We start from the raw sequence: 22410 nt of genomic DNA, 5'->3' as shown, positions 1-22410 counted from the left end.
GAGATCCTTTATAGGTTTGCTTTTTAAAATGGCAGAAATTTTCCTTCTAACTCGGATTTACCAATTTAGACTTACCCTCAGCAGCTTTATTCACACATTCAGACCCATGTTTCTCTGCATCCTTAGGTGCTGAAAGAATAAGGACAGTGGAGTATCTTACATCTGCATCCATTAAATATCAGATTTCCTCAAACATAAGTGTCTATCCCGTTACAGTGTTATTCCATTAAGGAGAAACTTTGATTCTCCACAGTATTGTATAACTTTAAACATGAAAATGCATCACCATTCAGCTAACTGTCCTATTTTGGAACCCCCTCTTAGAGTGTCTGGTTAGCTTGGACCCATATTTTCTCTTTCTGCTTTCCTTTTGGCCAATTCAGAGCTACTTTCTCCACCAGAAGAGTAGCAAGATGTATAGTATTTGACCTTGAAAAAATGAAACAGGACTAACCTAAACCAGAACTTTAAATATTTAAATAATTATTAGTCATACTGTTTTATCCCTTTGATATTTCACACCCTTCTGTTTAAAAAAAATAGTGAGACCTATGTGCACATTCTTTTGTTCAGGGGCTAGAGGGAATCAAGCACAAGGAGAAATGCTACTTACCATAGTTCTCTACCAGGACAGGCACCAAACCACATTTGCCACCAATATACACAAATCCTCCATCATTGCTCATAGCATCAGCTTCCCCTTTCTGTGGGAGCAAAACAAATCATTATCAAAACAGCTGGACTGTTCCCTGTTCCTGGTCTCCACTTTTGGCACAGGGTTGGCTGATCAGGGAGAGGGAAGGAGGGAGGAAAATTACCTCATACAGATAATATTGAATATTGACCTTATACAGCAGACAATTGGGGTAAAAATAATATAGTCCTTCATGGTTTACAAAGCATTTTCCTAGCAACTCCACATACTCGACAATTTTAAAATTATCCCCATCTTATAGATAAGATAATTAAGAATCAGAGAAACTGATTACAAAGTTAAGAGGCAGGTCAGAAACCAAGATCCTCTGTTTTACTTTCCACCATTTCAATTTTTCTGGTAGTTTGACACCTCATAATTGTCTTTCTTGTCAAAGATATTAAACTATTTCTCCTTTCTGAAAATGTCAACCAATTCTCCTATGACTAACTGTCCTAATTTATGAACTTCAGGATTAAGGAATGCAGTCTTTGACTATAGAATATTTATCCCCAATATAATTGGACATTATGAAAATGAATTCATAATGAAGTCGGCCTGAAATCAAGAAGACCTTAGTTCAAGTCTTTCTGACAGCTGTTTAACCTGCTAATGGTAAATTTGAAGTAGTAATTCCAGAGGTAGAAGAAAATTTTCTGTTGTTTTGGATCAAAACCTCTTTCATCATCTGTAAAATGTGGCACCTATGTCACAGAATTATTGGGAAACTCACTTGAGAGCTTTGTATGTAAAATATTTTTCACACTTTAAAACATTACATACAAGGGTTAGCTAGGTGACACAGTGGATAGAGCACCAACCCTAGAGTCAGAAGGACCTGAGTTCAAATTTGGCTCAGACACTTAATAATCACCTATCTGTGTGACCCTGAGCAAGTCACTTAAATCCATTGCCTTACAAAAACCAAAATAAAATAAAATAAAAAATTATATATAGGTGTTAGTCATAAACACTTTAGCTTCATCAACATTGTGTTTTCCCCAGTAATCATTCACCTATCTTGCTCTCTGTAGATATTCACAGAGAGATGGAAATCATGGCTCTGATACTATCCATCCCCATTTCATTTGTGCTGTTTCCCTTGTTTAAAGTCACTCATAAGCTCCTGACATCATAGAACTAGAGCTGGAAGGGACCTTCAAGGTCATTTAATCCAAGTCCATCATTTTATAGAGGAGTAAGAAAATAAACAGTCTGTGACACAATATATGACACTCAGCACATGACATTTTTCTTCCCAAACACAGATTCCCAAGAGCAACAAAGGGCACCTCCAATATTAATCTGGCTGATGCTTTCATTGATTTCTTGGGCATGGAGGAAGGGACTCAGGTGAGTAGAAGTACAGGATGAATTATCTGAATAATAGCAGCCATATATCCAACTCCTGGGAAATTGATGGTCAATTTAATTCCCTAACAGTAGTCCAGACTCAATAGAAATGTTGTTGTTATTAATATTCATTATAACTTCCTTCTCTGTTAGGAAATTCTCACTTTGAAGGACAGAAGTCTACAGTTAGACAGTACTTTCAATAATACCTAGGCCAAGTCCTTCATTTTACAAACAAGGAAATTGAGTCCCATTGAACCAAGCAACTTTTCAGGGTCACACAATTGTTAAATAAGAGAGAGGAGTAACCAGAATGTGGATCCTCTAGGGTGAAGAAACTCAAAACACTGATGCTATACCAAAACAGGAGCTACCTACCATTATCTTGATAATGCATTCTTCAACGTTTTCTCCCACCTCACATGCAATGACTCCATTACTAAATACACTCCATTCATCACACTTTTTCTTTTCCTCTTCATTGACTGTGCACCACTTCACCTTCTTGTCCCCTAAGGAATGAAGCTTGTCTAGGGCATGACCTGGGAAGAGAAATCAAAGTTTGGCCTGCTAATTGATCCTTAAAATGTACTATGCAAATGCTTGAATCAGTGAAAGATATGACTGAGGAAACAAAGATTTGATCTTCTGACCTTATTAATCTATTAAACAAGGTATGGTAATTGTTCAACAAACCAAGATTAGATTCCTTAACTTAGCTCTGGACCCTCAAATCCTGGGGGGGGGGGCGGAATAGACTTTTATATATTAAAAACAATTATTCGAATAAGGGCAATCAATTAAAAGGAAACAACACTAAGACATCTGACTTCTAATTGAATGAAAAAGCAAGGATTTTCCAAGTTCAGAGGGAAAGAACAAACAGGTGCAATTCCTTGAAATCAAGAAAACCAATATCCCATTCCCTTTAAGTGTAACAATCAAAGGATCATAGAAACAATAACTGATATCAATATGGAGCCAGTTTTCAGATAAGAAACATTAGTTAGAGATGCATAGTTGTAAGAAAACTCCTTGCATCAGTCTTTGACCTGACTGGGTTTCTGGTCAACATGCCCAAATCCAAGGATTAAGGGTCTCTAACTTCCCAGCCACACAGGGCTAGGATCAATTAATACAGTAGAGTTTTTTTCCCAATTTCTATATTTGAATAAAACTTTTCAAACAAGAGAGAACTTGGTCTCTATAATTGAATAGGTACAGAATGAACTACATCTAGAATTCATAAGATAAAGTTATCATGCTTTGTTCAATTCCCATAATTAATCACTTGCTGTCCTCATTCCTTCAGTTCCCTCAATTTTCTTAGAGTTGAGGTTTTTTGGCTTTCAAAGGAGGTTATCATCCATCCATCCCTTGTGCAGTCATCCATCCAGTAACCGGAAGACCTTTTCACTTCCTTTAACACCTGAGAAACCAAGTCCTTTACACACTGATCCCATTATCTTTCCCTTATCTCCATTACACTCTTGGAAGAATCCTCCTGGCCACCGTTTTCCTAATCTTTAAATAAGGAGACTAGACCAAATGATCTCCAATGTCCCTTCTGATTCAAATAACATGGTTCTATAATCTTTAAAAAGGAAAAATGATTCTCTTAATTTCTAAGAGAGTCTGGAAGGGAAGAGAGGCAAAGTTCGATCCCTGTGGGTCTCTCCCAGACCAACAGCAAGACCAGATTTAAATTTCTGGATTTTTCAGTTTGCAGCTCACCCCACTAGATGGCCATATTCTCATGGTGTGGCAAAAGAAGCATTTTACTGCTCGAGGGGCTCCTTCCCTTTTTCTGTGTCTTGACCGGCTCTGCCAGTTGTGTGAGTGAGACATTACTCTCATGATATCATTGGTCCTCTTGGAGAACAAAGGAGGAACAATAGCAACTTCTCAGAGGAATGGTTTTCAGTAATTGAAGTAAATGTTGAATTTCAGGTAGATGTTAGTTAAAATAAAGAAGTATTTTTTCTCATCCAAAATCACAGGATCCCTGAAATTTATTCACAGATCCTTTAGGAATGTATGAACCCTAAATTAAGAGGCTTTGTACAATATCTTCCACTCCAAACCCTTCATTTTGCATATGAAGAAGTCAGAAAGAGGTTACATGACTTGACCTAAGGTTATGCAGCTTGTAAGCATCATTTTCACCTAGAATTAACCATTTTCCTAGAACAGACTATTTTCCATTTCCATTTTCTCTCTTGACTCTAACCATCACGTACTTTAATCAAGTGTAATTATTAGGTCCCTAATTCAAGCATTTTGTTAAAGATCATAAATATTTAAAAAAATGCCAGGAGCTTACTTTCTAAATACTACTTAGTTACTAATTTGATCTGACCTTTTGAGGACCTCCATAAATACTTTGGGTGTGTTCATTTTCCTTTTTCTTTCTTTTCCAATTTAACAACTTTAAAATTAAGGAAACAAATGTATGATCTCCTTGAAATTCTGATAGATGATCAGATTCTCAAATATGATATATATTACATATGTATTTTCAAAGGTCTCTTCTATCACTGAAATTCTTTGATACATAATCTGATTCTCAAATGTATGAGTATATATATATATATATATATATATATGTATGTATGTATGTATGTATATATTCTCAAATAGATATATATTAGACCTCTAAGATCCCTTCTATCCCTAACAATTCTCTGATTCTAATGTATTTCCCCTAGTGATGTCAGCTTGGAACTATAATGGGAAGGAAAATTTAATGGGTTGTTGAATTGAGGATCATTGATATGATTGCAGAGGGGCATTCTAAAAATTTCCTCTTTGCCAAAAAAATAATACTGAATGTAGTGCAGACCCTCAGGGTATCATTCTTGAAATGTTGCCATTATCCTTCATCAGAACTAAATCCTGATCTAAGAATCTGTGGGAGACCAGAAGGAGAAAGTCATTTAACTCCTCTAAGTCTCAATTTCTCTATTTTAACAATCATCACAGATTTTCAAAAAGTGCTTTGGAATTCTCAAATGCCAGGAAATGTTATGATGTCTAACGATGACTGCAACTGAGTAAGAATCATGGACTGCCCTATATGTTGACTGCTATCAAACCACTTGGACCCCATAGCATGGACCAGAGTCTCTGCTTACCTTTCATAGGCTTAATGGCCTGGATGAATTGGTATCCCAGGTACAATTCATAGTCCATCCTTAAAGGAATTCTCAAAAGTCTGTTGGTGGCATCCTTAAATAGCAAGTCTTTTCCATGTTGGGAAGAAAATAGATTGAATTTCTCTGACTTGCCCTTGCCAAAATTTTCCTATTCAAGGAAAAAAAAGAGAATCATGAATGAAAATAGCTATAAGGGAGGAGATAACCTGGTATTTGGATTCTTTTCTCTATATTCTGACAGTGACCTAATCTGCTCCCAAGCTTTTTATTATCATCTCTTTGCCATTGGTTCTCTAGTCTCTATCCAGCTCTAACCTCTCTTGAGCTCTAGCCCTTTTCTTTCATTACCAATTGCCTATTGGACAATTCCATAAGCATTTCAGACTTAAAATAGAACTCATGACTTTATCCCCATTTCTCTGTTAAATTACCCAGTTTTGATCCAGAGTTCACCAGACTTCCATCCATTCAGCTTCACAACTTTTAGAGTTTTCCTCAACTCCACTTCCTTTACCCCCCACTTTTACAATCCCTGCTTAATCTTGTGGTCTTCAGAGTTCCTCCAATACACAATCCCTTCTCTCCTCCCAGTTCTATCTATCTCCAAGACTTTCATTTGGTTGTTTTTCTTCCAAAGCATATAAGAATGTTTACCCTAAAAGTTCTTTTTCCTTTGACAAAGGCTCTCTTATTATCATAAACAACTCTAATTACATTGAGAATCAATGGCTCTTGATCAGTTCTTCCAAAATTTTCCTAAAGGCAATGTATCACTGGACGTGGTGTCAGGAAGAACAGAGTTCAAATCTGGCCTCAGACACTTATAAGCTGTGTGACCCTGGGCAAGTCACTTCACTCAGTTTCTTTATCTGTAAAATGAACTGGAAAAGGAGATGGCAAAACACTCCTTTATCTCTGCCAAGAAAACTCCACTTGGATTCACAAAGAGTCAGATACAACCAAAATGACTGAACAACAACAAATAAGAATAATAGCCTCTACTTTGTTATGAGGACCAAATGAAATAATAACTATAAGGCACTTTGCAAATTTTAAGGTGCCAGTTTTTAAGGTGCTAGCTATTCTCTTTATTGTATCAGTGATGAATTGTCCATGGCACATTAGGACAGTCCTAGGATGAGATGCTAGTCTAGCCACTCATCAGCAATGCAGAAAGTGGATTTCTCTCAGTAGTGCATGGATGGCCTATGGTAGACTAAATCAAAAGAACTGGATTGAGGTCCAGGCACTGCTAAACCTCTCTGATCATCAAGTTTGCTTAGTCTATTAAATCTAGAAAATAACACCTGCCCAGAACACCTCAAAGAGTTATTTTCAGAATCAAAAGAATATTTAGATATCCCTAAGGCACAAAAACATTTCCCATACACTTTCCCACATAATTCTCAAAACCTCTCTGTAGAGAGGAGAATGCTAGAGTTATCTTTTTTTACAAAGTAATTGAGTTTCATAACGTTTCATCAATTTACTTAAAATCACCTTGCCAGTTAGTGCCAGAGGCCCAAAATAACTTCTGAATAAGGAAATAGTGGACATAAACAAGTTTTATGAACTATAATATGCTGTGCCAGGTCACATGTTTATAATATCGAAGATCTAATGTGGGGAGAGGGACCTCAGGGCCTCAGCCCCCTCACTGTACAGAAAGAGAAAACTGAGGACTAATAAGATGAAATGCCAATGGATATGTGTAAAGGCAGAATATAAGTGCTGTTCATCTAGCCTCCTTGTACATAATACTACAGTGTCATGATTCTTATTTCTGACGTATTTTGGTGGAGAAGATGAAATAGCCAGAATTTAAGAGGCTTTAAAGAGACTAGCAAATAGTACCAAAATGGAAACTTAGCAAAAGGAAAAGAGGATCAATAATAATATGAAAAAATGCTCTAAATCACTAATAACTAGAGAGATGAAAATTTAAACAACTCCGAGGTATCACCTCACACCCATAAGATTGATCTAAGTGATAAAGGCAAAATGACAAAATGTTGAAGGGGCAAAGGGAAATCAAGCACACTGATGCATTGCTAGTGAACTAGTCCAATCATAGCAAGCAATTTGGAATAGTCCAAAACTGTGCAAATTAAACTCTGTGCACCTTTTCAACTAACTACATAACTACTAAGTCTATATTCCCAAATGGATGAAAGAAACTTGTAAACAAGTCTTTATAGAACCTCTCTGTCATGCCAATGAGTTGAAACTGAGTAGAAGTCCATCAATTGGAGAATGGCCAGGCTAGTTATGATTTATGAATGTGAGAAATATTACTGTGCTGTAAAAAATGACAAAAGGGTTAGTTTCAGAAAAACCTAGGAAGACTTGTATGAACTGATGCAAAGTGAAATGAATAGAAGCAGAATTATCTACACAATAAAAGCAATTTTATAAAAATGATCACCTATGAAAGGCTTAGTAAAACTGATCCATGCAGTAACCCACCATGGCTCCAAAAGACTCATGATAAAAAATATTATCCACCTCCAAATAGAGCTGATTGTGCATATTGAAGTGCAGATGGAAGCATATGGTTTTCTTTTCCCCCTTCCTTTCTTTTCCCATTAACCCCCACCCCCAAAAGATGGCTAAAGCAGAAACTAGTTTTGTATGACAACATATTTGCTATCTTCAGAGCCTTTTTCTTGCCTTTTCAATGGAATGGAGAAGGGGACAAAATTTAGAACTGAAAACAATTGAATTTTTTTCAGTAAAGTAAAAAAATACCTGTGCAAAAGAGAGGAGACTCCAGATTAGATCCTCTTTGCCATTCACACTTCGGGCCACCACAGCATGAGCAGGGATCCTAGCCAGGTTGCACTCCCTGTATCTATCCACAGGCTTCCTTGTGTTATCAGGGCACAGTAATTCATAATTTTCTCTTTCAGCCTCTGTTTTAAGGGTCTCTGAAAGAAGAAGCAGAAATTCCAAACAAGTATGAATCAGTGATCCATGAACATCTATTGGAAGATGTCAAAACTGCTATAAAACAATCAACAAGAACAAGCACTTATTAAGTTTCTACTGTGAGTAAAGCACTATGATAGGCATTAAATGAGATACCAAAGAGATGCTAGACCAATTATGTTGTGCTTCTAGGATACTTCTAGACCTAAGAGCAAATTAGATATTGCCTTTGAAAGACCAGATTTTCCCATGAAAAATCTTACATGTACTCCTTGGTTATAATCAATTATCCTTAACATTTTTCCTCTTTTTCAGAACATCCCAACAATCTTCCTTTCCACACTCCACACCCCACACCTTCTTTGGCTGTTGAGTCTCAGTGATTCCACCTTTTATGTCTCATATTTTTATCTACTTTGTATGGTCATTGTTCTGAAGGACATTACAGTCTAGCAGAGTAATCAGGCACCAAGGTGGTTAACTTATGTCTACAAGTGTTAGGGTGTGGGCAGGGTTGTAGAAAGGTTAATAATCAATGAGAGGCCTAGAAGAACTCAGTGAAGGAAACTCCACCTATCTTCCAAAAGATGATAAATTGAATAACCTTAAGACAATTACGAACTATTTTTTTATTCTCTTCAGAAGCATTATTGTAAGAAAGAACATGAGAGCAGGAAATAGGAAGAACAAGACTGAAGTTAGGTTGTATACAATGCTTGGGGTGATAGAAGGTTCGGTTTCTCTCCCCTAGTACTTACGTAACACAGTTGTGTGCTTGACAAAAGTCACATCACCAGTACCATCCTGCAGACATCTAGGGAAAAGGAAAATCACAAGAATGGGCAAAACCCTTCATTAAGATCTTATTCTATGCTTTGCTACAGCTTTCGAAGAAATAGAAGGGTATATAGCATTTCCAAAGCAAGAGAACCCAAAGAACATTGAGACCTCTTAAGGCTCATGAGGTCACACAGGGAAGAAGTGTTACAGTCACAATTCACAACTCCTCTAGTAGGCATGACCCATCATACTGATGAATTCTATTGATGTGTGAGGCTTCACTTGCAATTAAAGGTATGGCTCCCCTTACTCACAGATTTAGAATTAAAAAAAGACTTTCTGAAATTATTGACTCCAACCCCTCCTCCTGAAGATGAAAACCTGAGACCCAAAGTTAAGTGAGAGGGAATAAAAATAAAAGTAGGGAGAGTTAGGATTCTAACTGGGGTCTTCTGACTCCAAATCCAGTTCTCTTTCCACTAGGCCAATGAGACTTCCTAAATCCTTCCATAATTGGTTGGCTGTTGTTTTATAGGTATCAATTTAGTCTTCCCAGGGCAGCTACATGGCACAGTGGATAGAGCACTGCAACTGGAGTCAGAAGATTCCTCTTCCTGAGTTCAAATCCAGCCTCAGACCCTACTAGCTATGTGACTCTGGGCAAGTTACTTAACCCTATTTGCCTCAGAATTGGAATAGGAAATGGAAACAATTCCAGTATCTCTGCAACAAACCATAAATGTGATCACAAAGCATCAGACACAACTGCAACAACTAAACAATGATTAGTCTTCCCATCCCAATCCAGTGATCCTTCTGTGAGTTCCTTGAAGGCAGAATCTGCCTCTGTGCTTCTCTGTCCTCACAGTTTCTAACTCAAGAATGGGCATTCAGCATGGGCATTCACTAGAGGGGGTTTAGGCATTGACCCAAGATTCTGTCATCCCTCATCTTTTTACTGGGAGTTAGGCAAAAAAGAAAGCTTTGTGTTTATGTGTATTTTAAAGTAAAACAAATGAGGAGACTAATATAAATGAGAAATACTTCAGGTTTTCTGGGAAGGTTCCAGTCCAGCTGGCTAGAGTTAAAAATTCGTATTTTGGTTCCTTTTATGATAAGCATAGGTAATTTGGCCCTGACTGACATGGAGAAGCTCTACTATGAATTAGTGTGAGGCAAAACAGCAATAGAAAAAAATTTTGTTTGTGGGAAACTTCCATTTCAGAAATCTAGTTGAGTTGAGTAGGCAGGAGAGGTAATTGGAAGGACATTAGAAGGTCAAGTTGCCATAGGGAAAAGAGAATCTTTTTTTTTAATAGACTGTGAGCCAGGGGATGGGGAACTTTTTTCCATAAGAAGCCCATTTTTCAGTCCTCCAATGACCCAAGGATTCTCTTGGTTAGTCTACTTGTTATTTTCTCAGTCAGGTCCTTTGTCTTCTTCAGTTCAAGCCTAGACTAGGCCCAAGAAATGAAAGAACTGGCAGCATTAAAAATAATAGCCCTTCTGTACATAATGCAATAAGCTCTGCCAAGTGCTTTACATCAATTAATCTCATTTGAAGAAAATTAGAAGTAGCTGTGGAAGGAGGGGACCAAGGGATTGGCTACTTGCCTTTCTACCCAACTTCTTTGGGAAACCAAAGGTCAGGATGATTAAAGCTAAAGTGTGTCTGTTGATCAGACCAAAGAAAATCATAGGGGTTGGGGAAAATGTTTACAGACCAATAGATGCCTGAAGAGTCACTGGCATTGTGGGAGGGTTCAACTTACTGGAAAGCTCCTGAGTAGCCAAAATAAGGTTCTCTGTCAGAGCAGGCACACTTGTCACCACCTTTTCCAGCACACAAAGAACACAATTTAGGATTCTTGCCCAAAGCACAGGGAACACAGCTGCCGGAGAAAAACCTGGCCACAGCTACAGAGAGAAAGAAACAGTAGTCATGAGCAATGTGAAAGGAATGTGGGAGAATACACAGAAACAAGGCACTAGTCCATCAGACAGTGTTTTCAAGGTTTGCTCCTTCCCAGATTTATCAATGGCAATCTATTGAACCATTAGCTATTCACTTTGGATAAATGAATGCACAAAAAGGTTAATGAATCTACTTCCAAGCACAATAATTAACCACTTGTATTCCTAAAAATCAGTCCTGGGGACCCATCCTTCAGGTGTTAATTCAGAGCCCATACCATACTCCAAACATATATCATCCTCCTAGTTCCTGGGAAAGTACCAAAGCCAAGGAGATAAATTAGTTCTTAATTAAAGGGTCCATGAACTGCCTTTATAAAATATTATTTTGTTAGCTGCATTTCAATAAAATTATTTTTTGTGTGATTCTATCTATTTTATTTCATGGTCTGAGAAGAGATCTATAGGTTTTACCCAATTGCTAAAGGAATTCATCACACACAAATAGGACAAGAAATCCTGGACTTGGGGAAGTTTCTGGAGAGCATTTGGAAGGTAGGGTGCTTACTATATTAAGATGCAGCACATAATCAATCAAGTCTGGGAATTTTAAAATAGAAATTGAAGTTTCCCAACCAAGTCTGGAAAGACATTAAAGGACCCAGACCTCAGACAATCAGTTGGGGGTGGGGGGGGAGAAGCCAAAGGTTCAGATGATATTCCTTTTACAAAGCAATTTTCTTTCTTTTTTTTAAGGTGATTGGGGTTAAGTGACTTACCCAGGTCACACAGCTGGTAAGTGTCTGAGGTCCCATTTGAACTCAGGTCCCTCTGACTCCAGGACCAGAGTTCTCTCCATTATGCTATCTTAGCAACTACCTCCCAGCACAATTTTCAAACAAAGAAAACTCCATCCCATCTAGACCTTTACTCATCCTTGTTTGTCTCAATAATCTTTTCTTTAAATTTTACATGAAATTTACCTTTCATTTGGTACATACACCCAAATTTTGCATACTATATCAAATAAAGATCACTGACAACTGAAGACAATAAATAATGTCTTCTACAACTGTCATTGTTTACATGATCATCCTCTTCATTGTTGTTGTTTGCTTTAGTGTGCTGTTCATCTGAACCTTTGGCTTTTTATTTCCAACTTCTTGCCTGAGGTCTGGGTCCTTTAGTGTGCTGTTGTGTGTTCTGAATACATGTGTGGAATGAGCACAGAATGTGGGAAAGGGGATCAAAAATTGGCTCTAACGTTTTACATGATTAGAGATGCATCATGTATATCAGATTGTTTAGTGTCTCAGGGAGGGGAAACTAGGGGAAGAGATGGAATTTGGAACTCAAATTTTTTAAATGCTTAAAAATTGGTTTAACATGTAACTGGAGGAGGGGAAAAAGGGGAAAAGATCCACATGTACAAAATTATTCATAGCAGCTCTTTTTGTAGTGGCAAAGAATTGGAATCTGAGGGGATGCCCATCAATTGGGGAATGGCTGAACAAATTGTGGTATATGAATGTGATGGAGTACTATTGTTCTGTAAGAAATCATGAGCAGGTAGACTTCAGAAAAGCCTGGGAAGACTTGCATGAACTGATGCTGAGTGAAGTGAGCAGAACCAGGAGACCTTTGTACATATTAACAGCAACACTGTGTGATGCACTATGATGAACTTAACTCTTCTCAGAGGTACAATCCAAGGACAATTCTAAAGGACTTGTCATGGAAAATGTTATCTACATCCAGAGAAAGAACTATGGAGTCTGAGTGCAGACCAAGGCATACTATTTTCAATTTTTTAAATTTGTATTATGTTTTATGTTTTTTCCCCTTTTGTTCAGATTCTTCTTTTGCAACATGACTAATATGAAAATATGTTTAACATTGTTGAACCTGTATAACCTGTATCAGATTACTTGTAGCCCTGGGGGGGGGGGAATATAGAACTCAAAAATCTTGCAAAAAATAAATGTTCAATACTATCTTTACAAGTAATTGGAAAAATAAAAAATAAAAATAAATAAAAATTGAAATGTTATAATCACAATTAAAATAAAAATACTTTGCTTCCTCAAAAAAACCCATGTAATGGGGGACAGGGAATAAAATATTACATTTTTTAATAGAAAGGAAAAAAAAAGAAAACCTGTCTCTGAATTGGGAAAACTTGTTTAAGGTCTTGCCACATACTGTCAAGATCATTAAACTCTCAATACCCCAGGTACCTTGAACTATAAGTTAGTTTCCTCTACATTCAGTAGAAAAGAATTCATTTCACTACTGAAATCACAGATCTGGTAGGAGTGGGGAGAAAACTAAAACTGCAACCAGAAGTCACTACATTCAGAGTCTTCACTGTACTTGCCAACTTACCGTCCTCTATAGGTTCTGGTGGTCCTTCCCAGTCCAAGAAGCCCAAAGCATACAGTACTCCCACAGGCACGACCCACCCAGCTGACCTGCCCAGGCCAGTGTGGCAGGACTTTTTGCCTTTGAGGTCTTTGATCTGGAAATCAGTTCCCTTCTTCACAACAGCTACAGCAAAGTACTGAGTGAGAGGTTCTATAAGAGATGGAAGACACAGGAAGATTCTCAACTAGGAGTCAAAGATAAAAAGGTTCTGATGCTCTCCAAAGGGTGGGGAGATCCCAGGAAATCTGATCCTGGATTTGAATCTGGTGACCAGGAGAAGGAAGAATTTGAAAACTCTAAACATACACACACACACACACAGACATATATATATATATATATATATATAACATTTATAAAACACAAAATAATAAAGAGCAAAATGACCAAAATCAAGAGAATGTTATATAAAGCAATACTGTTTTAACTTTGAGTGGATTAAGGTATTTTAGCCATTATAAATTCTCAGATTAACTATAAATGACATATAAAGAAAGACTATCTGCATCTAGAGAAAGAACTCATTAACAGAAATAGGTACAGAATAATTTTACATATATATGCCTGTTTGTGTCTAATTGTGGTCATCTAGGATGGGGGGAGAGAGAAGAAAAAAGATATATATATATATATATATATATATATATATGCATATATAATAATTGATGTATATTTAAAAAGAATAGCAAGTTGTACATAGTAGATTTGCAGTTTAATATGTAATCACTTTTTTATTATGCTATATTATTGAAATGTTTGTTTCATTCTACAAATAAAAACTACATTTTTTTTTAAAGAAAACTCTTCCTTGACTAGTTTAGGAGAAAATCAAAGTTCCATTTTTGAAATCATTAAATGCTGGGAATTTTTCCAATGGTTCCATTCGGGCATATGAGTGACTAAGAAATGTCTTTAGTTTACATTTGCCAACTCTACAGTCTCTTCCCAAGCAGTTTCTCAGCTAAAATCTCCAAATTGTTTTGGTGACCAGAATGATGTCACTTATTCCCCCCCCCACACTCTGCTCCTTAAATTATGAATTTGAATTTTTCCAGTGCCAGAAACACATAGAGAAAATAAGTTCAAGGGGAAGAAATGTGGGGGGGTAGAGGGGGAGTTGTTTATATTATTTGTATCTAATGGTGGCCATCTCTAGGCTGGGGAGAAGAGGGAAGGTAAAATATGTCCATGAAAACTTTGTTATATATTTAAAAGGAATGGAAAGTTGAACAGATTCATATGCAATCATCTTTTTTATTATACTATGACACTCTCATCAAAGGCCTCTCTTTCTTCAGTTACTGAACTTATAGGATTTGGTCCTGTCAACATTCCAAAACAATCCTGTCCTGGCTTGGGAGTCAATATGTGCATGTCAAGGAGAGCTCACCTGTTTCAGTACCATAGTCTTCAGCAACAACAGGATTCAGATTGTAGGGAGCCAGCCCTGATTCATAGATCAAACCACCATCAAGAGTTATAGCATCAGCCTCATTTTCCTGAAAGGGATGAATGAAAACAGCACTGAAGTCCCCTGACTCATAATAAGAAGAGTATGAACACAAGTGAAGGAAAAGGATTAAAGGATCTTTAATCAATACTTTGAGTATTTGGCAGGAAATCAGAAAGGCTAAGGACTAGAAAAACTTTCACAAAGCTACATTGTCCTTTACCCTGCCTTGAAGAGAACTGATGATGGCTCAGTGGACAGAGTCTGGGATCTGGAATCAGAAATACCTGTTTTCAAATCTGGTTTTAGACAGTTATTAGCTGTGTGACTCTGGGCAAGTCACTTAACCTCTGTCAGCTTCAGTTTACTCAAGTATAAAATAAAGATAACAATAGCACCTACTTCTCTGGATTGTTATGAGGATCAAATGAGATATCTATAAAAAGTGCTTAGCACAGGAGGAATTTAATAAATGCTAAGTTCTTACCTTCCTTGGAGCATAAGAGTAGCTAAACATGTCAAAAGTTATCTCTCCTATTATATGAAAAAAAAATCTCACTCATTCCCTTTCCCTGCCCATAACTGCCCTAATAGTCTGATGATCTTTCATCAAATATATTTACCAAACTCTTCCTAATTAAAAATAGAAAATATGGCCATAGAAAATGAGAATTTTATTTGGTCTCTATCTCAAGAAGTCAGCAGAAATCAAGTTGGATATGAAATCAGAAGGCAAAATGTGAGTTCAAATCCTGATTCTTCCACTAATTGTGAGACCTTAGACAAGGGGCTCGACTTCCCTGGGATTCATTTTCATCTGTAAAATGAGGTGGTTGGATTAGATAACCTCTAAAATTTCTTCTTGCTCTAAATCTATAAGCTATGAAAACTGATAATGTTAAGTTGGCACATGAGGCACACTTGCTTACTTTGTACATCCACTAAATAATTAATTTACCAGTCACACTCTCTGAAATCAAGGGAACTGGGTTCAAATACCAACTCTGCTACAAGAGACCTAGATGACCTTGGGCAATCTTGCCTAATCTCTCTAGGATTTCCTCCTCTGGAAATAAAAAAGGTGGGGAGAAGAACTGAACTAGTAATCTCAGAGGTCCCTTTCAGATCCAAATCTATGATTCCATTAGTACTTAAATACTTCATTCACCTAGCTTCTCCTTCTCCCTTAGAAAATAGGTCTTGAGGAATTACTGGGGCCAAAATAAATAAATAAAAGATGGTCACCTGGTAGCCAAGTTCCAGGCAATGAGCCTCACTGTACTGATCTGGGCTCAGTCTAAACTGGCAGACACCAGTCCCTGGACCCTAACTCAACTGAAACCTTTCCAGCATGGCAAGTCTCACCAAAGCTTGTCTTTTGCTTAGCCAGGGTCCCTTCCAAGCCAATGCAAGGTAGCAACAAAGGTGTTTTTTTTTTAAATAATTAGACTGCTATTGCAGTTGACATTTCTGGATTTTATTTTTCTTTCCTCCTTTATTTTCCAAACAGCTGCTTTCTCAGCATTACAAATAATTCTGTTTCCCCTGCCAGCTCTCTAAAGGGGAAAGCATTTTTCCTGAATCATTGAGCACTAAGAATTTCTTTAGGGCAGCTAAATGGTACAATGGATAGGGTGGTGAACCTAAAGTCAAGAAGATTCCTTTCTTTGAATTCAAATCAGCTATGTGACCCTCAGCAAGTCACTGGAGAAGGAAAAGGCAATCTATTCCAATATCTCTACCAAGAAAACATGACTGAAACAAATAAACAGTAACAACAAGAATATCTTAGAGACCCTCCCAGAAGGGAGGTGCCAGAGAAATGAAACAAACTAAGATTGTAAGGGGAGAGCAAGAAAAACATTCTTCCATTCTCCCACAAGCACACAATCACACATCCTCCATCATACCCCTAAGAAGGATTTGTGACCTACTGAAATGGCCTTGACACAATCCAGGTGGGAGGTTTTCTTTATACAGGCCAGACCAGGATTGTCAGTAATCTTCATGACTTCTTTAAATTCATTACATTTCTTCAGCTCATTTTCCGATATGACACACCATCTTACTTGTTCTGCGGAAACCAGGCATAGCCCTAAAGGAGAAAGGCCAGAAGAGATTGAGTTCATGACCACACTCACCTCTCTAAGGTGTCCCCTGTCCCAGGTTCTGCTCCCTTGTGCAGTCATCCTCCAGGAAGGAGCATAACAAGACCTCCAGTGCTTGCAAGCCAGATAGGAAGTTATACCCACCAAATAGAAAAAGGAGGCAAGGAAACCTATCCTGTGCTAGCAACCCATCCAAACTCTCAATTATCCAGGGCAGAAGTTTTTATTCCCAAGATTTCTCCCCTTTCCTCAGAAGTTATAAAGGAAGGGATAGAAAGGGATAGAAAAAAGGATAGAAAAAAATTAAAAACACATTTCCCCATCCCACTCCCAATTATCTTATTCCTTGTTAGTGGCTTTTTTTTTTTTGAGGGGGATATGGGGTTATGTTTTATTAGTGCTGATCTTGCTATATTGTTCACAAAGTCTTTCACTATGATGCATAAAATATAATCTATAGGATTAACAAAGGAAACCAACTATATTGAATACAGTTTAAAAAGAAAAGAAAAAATTTGCACTCAGGGTAAGAACCACTGACTTAGGGGCAGCTAAGTGACTTGATACATAGAGCACTTGCCCAAGAGTCAGGAGAACCTGAGTTCATATCCAATCCTAGACATTTATTACATATGTTATCCTAGGTTAACTAGACCTAAATCCTCTGTGAATGTGCAAGTCAGCACTTCCAAGCTTCAAGGTTTCCTGGGCCATGGTCCTTATTTCATTTTTCTTTACTTTCTTGGGGTTAAGTGACTAGCCCAGAGTCATCCAGCTAACTTACTTTATTTTCACAATCCTCAATCTTCTAGTTTTTTCATTTAATTGGTCTGTGGTTTCAGTTTTAATAATGGTTTAGTAAAAGGAATATTTCATTTTGAGCTAGGAGAACTGTATTTAAGTACCACTTCTACTATTTATAACCTGGGCAAGTCATTTAACTTCCCTTAAGTTCTATATCTGAAAAATAAGGGAACTGGACTAGAGGCTTCTATTATTTTTAGTATGATCTAAGGTCCCTTCCTTTCTAAAATCATAATTCTGAGGTCCTAGGATAGCACTGAGGCCATACTTGAAGCCTTCCCAGTTTCGTAGGACCTACCAGGCTTTAAACCCACCTTATTTTTGAGAAGTCAGAGTTACCTTCAATGGAAAGACGAAGCATTATAGGACTTTAGTGGAGGGAGCTACCAGTGCATTACGGCAGTGGACACTAGGTGGTGCACTAGACCTGCAGTCAAAGTAGACCCAAGTTCAAATCTAACCTCAGGCACTTACTGGCTGCGTGACACTGGGCAAGTCACTTAACCCTGTTTGCCTCAATTTTCTCATCTGTAAAATGAGCTGGAGAAGAAAATGGCAAACCACTTCAGTCCCTTTGCCAAGAAAACCTCAAATGGGGTCACATAGAGTCAGGCATGATGGAACAACAGCAGCAAAGACAGTAGTTTATAGGAAGTATTTTCAAAGTCTATTTTACAAATGTGCAGGAAACCAAAAAAGTCTGAGAAATCATTAGATATGGATTGAAATATCCCATAGTTCCTATCCATCCTCTTTGCCTTCATGAGAAGTATCTTCCCAGTCCTTCCCATAATGAACATTTTTTGAAGCTAAAGGGTCTTCATTTGCAAAATTCAAGGGGTTGGACCAGATCTCTAAGGTATCTTAAGAGGAACTAAGGGGTCTATAGTACTCAAACTTCTTGGCAGAGGATCCATTTACAGTTTAGCTCTCACTCACCTTTGCAAATTAATTAAATTTTACTTCCCTTCTAGCTAAGCTACTCTTGACTTATTGCCATTCTCAGGTTGTCCCTCCTGCCTGGAATGATCTCATCTTTGTCTCTTAAAAATCTTTTCTTCACCTCAAAACTAGAATCAAGTGTCACATTCTACATTAGACATTTTCTTATCTCCCTTATCTAATGTATTGTATGCTCCACATAGATTTAGATGTGGGGCAGTCTTTGAATGCAAATAACTCCAACAGTTTCATTTTTATAGTTAAAGTAACTGAGACTCAGAAATAAAGTGACCCTCTCCACCCTCCCAACATCACACAAATAAGTGCTTGAGCCAGGAGGAATCCAAGTCCTTTGATTTTTATCCCAAAGGTCTTTCCCCTATGTTACTATCAATCGTTAAGTGCTAAAATGTAGAACTTTAGTTAATTATGGGACAGCTCTCCATTATTCTCCCCTTTCAACTAAAGAACAAATAATCCTACTAATGATTTGCTTAGAGGTTTAGATTTAGAGAACTGGCCTCAGAAATCAAGACCTAAATTCAGTTGGCTATGCCCTCCTCTCTGAGATCTGCCCTTTCTCTACTCTATAACCATCTTGGATTTGCTGTATCACATTTGGAGCTAAGGGGTGGAAACTTCCTTTGGTTGATTGGCAAAAGCAAAAAGAATGTTTTTGAAAAGAGTATTCTGTAGCCTGATTTGCCCAGGGTCACGCAGTCACACAGGAGTAAGCAGAAAATAAAAGGAGTAAAGAGTAGTTTGGAAAACTCAACCATTCAACAAGTATTTATTAAACTTTTACTTAAATGACTGTCAGTGTTTATGATAGGCCTAAGAATTTTTTAAAAAAAGGAATATTCCCACTTCCTAGGAGCACCCCTTGGCAACCACTCATTCCCATTGATATTTTGTCCCTCCCAGTTAGAATTTAAGCTCCTTGAGGGTAGGAACTGACTCACCTCTTTTATTTCTATCCCTGGTGTCTGACAGAATAGACACTTAATAAGTGTTTGAGCTAAAATTTCAATAATAGGACATTAATAAGGAAAGAAGACAGAATTTGGAGAAACAAACTGGGATGGAAGCTCCTTGCGCTTTATTATGAAAAATTGTAGAGCACCAACACCCCTTTATTGCTTCCTTTAAATAGCCATTTCATTGGGCTTCTAGTGCTGATCAGCCTGTGACTGTAGACAGAAGTCTTAGCCTTCTTTCATCTCCAGATGTCCCTCTGGGTCTCAGTTTCCACACAGCTACAAAATGAAGAGATTGGACTATCTTTGACTCAACCTGGAGCAAGGGAATTTTTTTTTTAGTTTTAGTTTTTTTTATGTTTGAATGATTCTATTTGGACATGACCAACTTCCTTTGTCATCACACATGCTTTATTTTTATACATTTAAAATACTATTCTCAGAAAGGATCCATAGGTTTCACCAGACTGCCAAAGAAGGTACCCGTCACAAAAAAAAAAGGTTAAGAATTTCTGTATTAGTTGATGTCTATTATATCTTCTTGCTCTAAAGTTATGATTCTAGGCTTCTTTGGGAAGAGAGAGTGAGTTCTCTATCCTAAGATGTTATTGCAGCATTGATCAAGAAACCTCAAATAACCTCTGCATTTCTATCAGGTCCTCCTCTTTTCAAATAACCTTTTGATATCTATCTTCCACCCCCTTCAAAGAAGCTGTGTAATCACAGGCAAATCATTTAACTTCTTTGGACCTCAGTTTCTTTACCTGTGAGATGAGGGGATTGTATTTGATGATCTCATAGGTAACTTATAATTTTCTAAAGGTCCATAGTGTTGGAGCAAGGAAGATCTGAAATTCTGCCTCAGACACTTAGTAGATGTGTGTCTATTGGCAAATACCTTACCTCTGGATCTGTCTCATTCACATTCCACAAGGGTGGGAATTTAATTTCTGACCCCCTCCAACTTGCTTGTGATCCCAGAGAAAGCTAACACTAGGAGACATGCAGTGGGCTCCCATGAGCTTAGTCTTGCTCACAAAGACTGTTCTCTAATGGACAGTGACACCCCCAAATGAGCCTGGCATTCCCCCTCTAAAGCAAACAGCCATTCAGTGGTCACTCACCTAGTATCCCGAAGGATAATAAGGCGGAGAAAGTGAGTCTCATTTCTTTGTTGGTTCTGGGTCTGGCAGCGAGGGGGTGACGGGGCTTCTATCACAGAATGACCCCCAGATTCTGTGATGGCTTCCTAGCTGCTCTCCTGGCCCTTTTATAGAGAAACAGGAGCTGTGTTAGCAGAATTGGTGACCTAACAGTGTTTGTCCTTCCTTGTTACCCAATAGCTACTCAGCCACCTTCTTCTCCCTTTTCCTTTCCCCTCCCCCTTCCCCTTCTTCCCCTCCCCCTGCCCTCCTCTGGTTATTGCATTTTCAGAAAAATTTGGGCTCTGTTACAGAACTGCAGGGCAAGTAGCTAGGGAAGGAATGCTGATTAATGGGGATGGGACTGGAGGAGAAAGAATAAGGAAAATCAGTATATGTTTTGTGAGTTAAGCACCTCAGGGGCCACACACTATGACTGATGGAGAGAATCCCCCACTACAAGTCAGCTTGGCCAGATTCAAAGTGGGAAAGACCTATTCCTAATTCAATAACCCCTTTTTAATGAGAATAGGTAAGAAGCAGGTTGTGTTGTCACTGAATAAACCCTGAAATTGGGACGTTTCTTCCTTCACTACTGCTTTTATTTCCCTAGGATGGGAATAGGACTGAACCTGTAATAATCACCATAATCAAAATAATAGCCAATATCTATAAAATAACACTTTTAGGTTTGCAAAGCCCTTTATGTATGCCACCTCCCAACAACACTGTGAGATAGACATTATTATTATTATCCCCATTTTACAGATAAAGACATTGAAGCTAGGATAGCTTGTGACTTGTCCAGGATGGCACAGCTGGTTAGTACTCAAGGCTGGATTTGAACTCATGTCATACTGACTCAAAAGTCTACCACTCATACACCTTAACTGCTTTATATATCGCCAGATTTGATTTCATTGACATAAGAAATTCCTAGTTCATAAAACTCCCTCTACTAAGCTATGTCTGCAATTTAAAGTCTTAGAAAGTTGCCTGAAATTTTGCAAGGTAAAGAGACTTGCTTAGGGTCACATAATCAGTACCCCTCGGACACATGATTTAAATCAATTCTTCCTGGCTTGGATCCCAGCTCAATATCCACTACATAGCTTAGCTTCTCTTAATTTCCTTCAAATAAAGAAATATTTATAATGTAAATGAATGGAGTCAGTACCTGAATCACAGTATCTGAATATAGTGAAATCATTCATTCTGACCAATGTGTGTTGGGGGCGGGGGGGGTGGGGGGAGAGGAGAAAGAGAAATGCTTATTTCAATCATAAAATATCTTTAAAGAATATTAGAACAAAGATTTAACGCTGCCAGGAATCCTGAGGGTCATCTAATCCAATGCTTCTACTTTATAAATGAGAAAACTTAGCACCATACAGACTTGCCCTAAAATATTATTTTATAAAATGAATTAGAAAACCTGCCAATAAGGCATGTTGTCCAATAGAGGTCCTTCAGAGACCTGCTTTAATGCATTATAATTGGCATTTAAAGAGAGATATCAACAGTCTCCATATACAGGGATTTTTGCAATGCTTTGAAGGTGCTTTAAAAAGTGCATCCCCTAATATTCATACTCCCGTGTGGGAGTTTATATAAACTTGCCCTCTGGTGCTCTAAACCAATCCAGCCCTTGTTCAGGCTTGGAGAAATTATGAAGTGATTAGAGTCAGAATCAGGGAAGTATAGCTGTATCTTCATAAAAGTATCTCCTTAAGTCCTCA

The 22410-nt window shown here is 37.8% G+C and overlaps 1 protein-coding gene across 1 annotated transcript in view; it reads right to left on the bottom strand.

The window, feature by feature from the left end:
- Window positions 1-20780, bottom strand: part of LOC141507276 (lactotransferrin-like) — a 35655-nt gene extending 14875 nt beyond the window's left edge. Inside the window, exons 1-11 of the mRNA XM_074214787.1 lie at window positions 20654-20780; window positions 16633-16793; window positions 14639-14747; window positions 13210-13398; window positions 10683-10827; window positions 8889-8944; window positions 7951-8129; window positions 5182-5350; window positions 2426-2589; window positions 614-704; window positions 76-129 (exon numbers count right to left, since the gene is read on the bottom strand). Coding sequence (XP_074070888.1) covers window positions 76-129; window positions 614-704; window positions 2426-2589; window positions 5182-5350; window positions 7951-8129; window positions 8889-8944; window positions 10683-10827; window positions 13210-13398; window positions 14639-14747; window positions 16633-16793; window positions 20654-20696 — 1360 coding nt within the window. The 5' untranslated portion in view covers window positions 20697-20780. The remainder of the gene's footprint in view (window positions 1-75; window positions 130-613; window positions 705-2425; window positions 2590-5181; window positions 5351-7950; window positions 8130-8888; window positions 8945-10682; window positions 10828-13209; window positions 13399-14638; window positions 14748-16632; window positions 16794-20653) is intronic.
- Between the last annotated feature and the right edge of the window lie 1630 nt (window positions 20781-22410).

Source organism: Macrotis lagotis, chromosome 1, assembly GCF_037893015.1.
Source record: "Macrotis lagotis isolate mMagLag1 chromosome 1, bilby.v1.9.chrom.fasta, whole genome shotgun sequence".
Taxonomy (NCBI): domain Eukaryota; kingdom Metazoa; phylum Chordata; class Mammalia; order Peramelemorphia; family Peramelidae; genus Macrotis; species Macrotis lagotis.
Note: the sequence above shows the minus strand (reverse complement) of the source record. Positions and strands in the feature narration are given on the sequence as shown.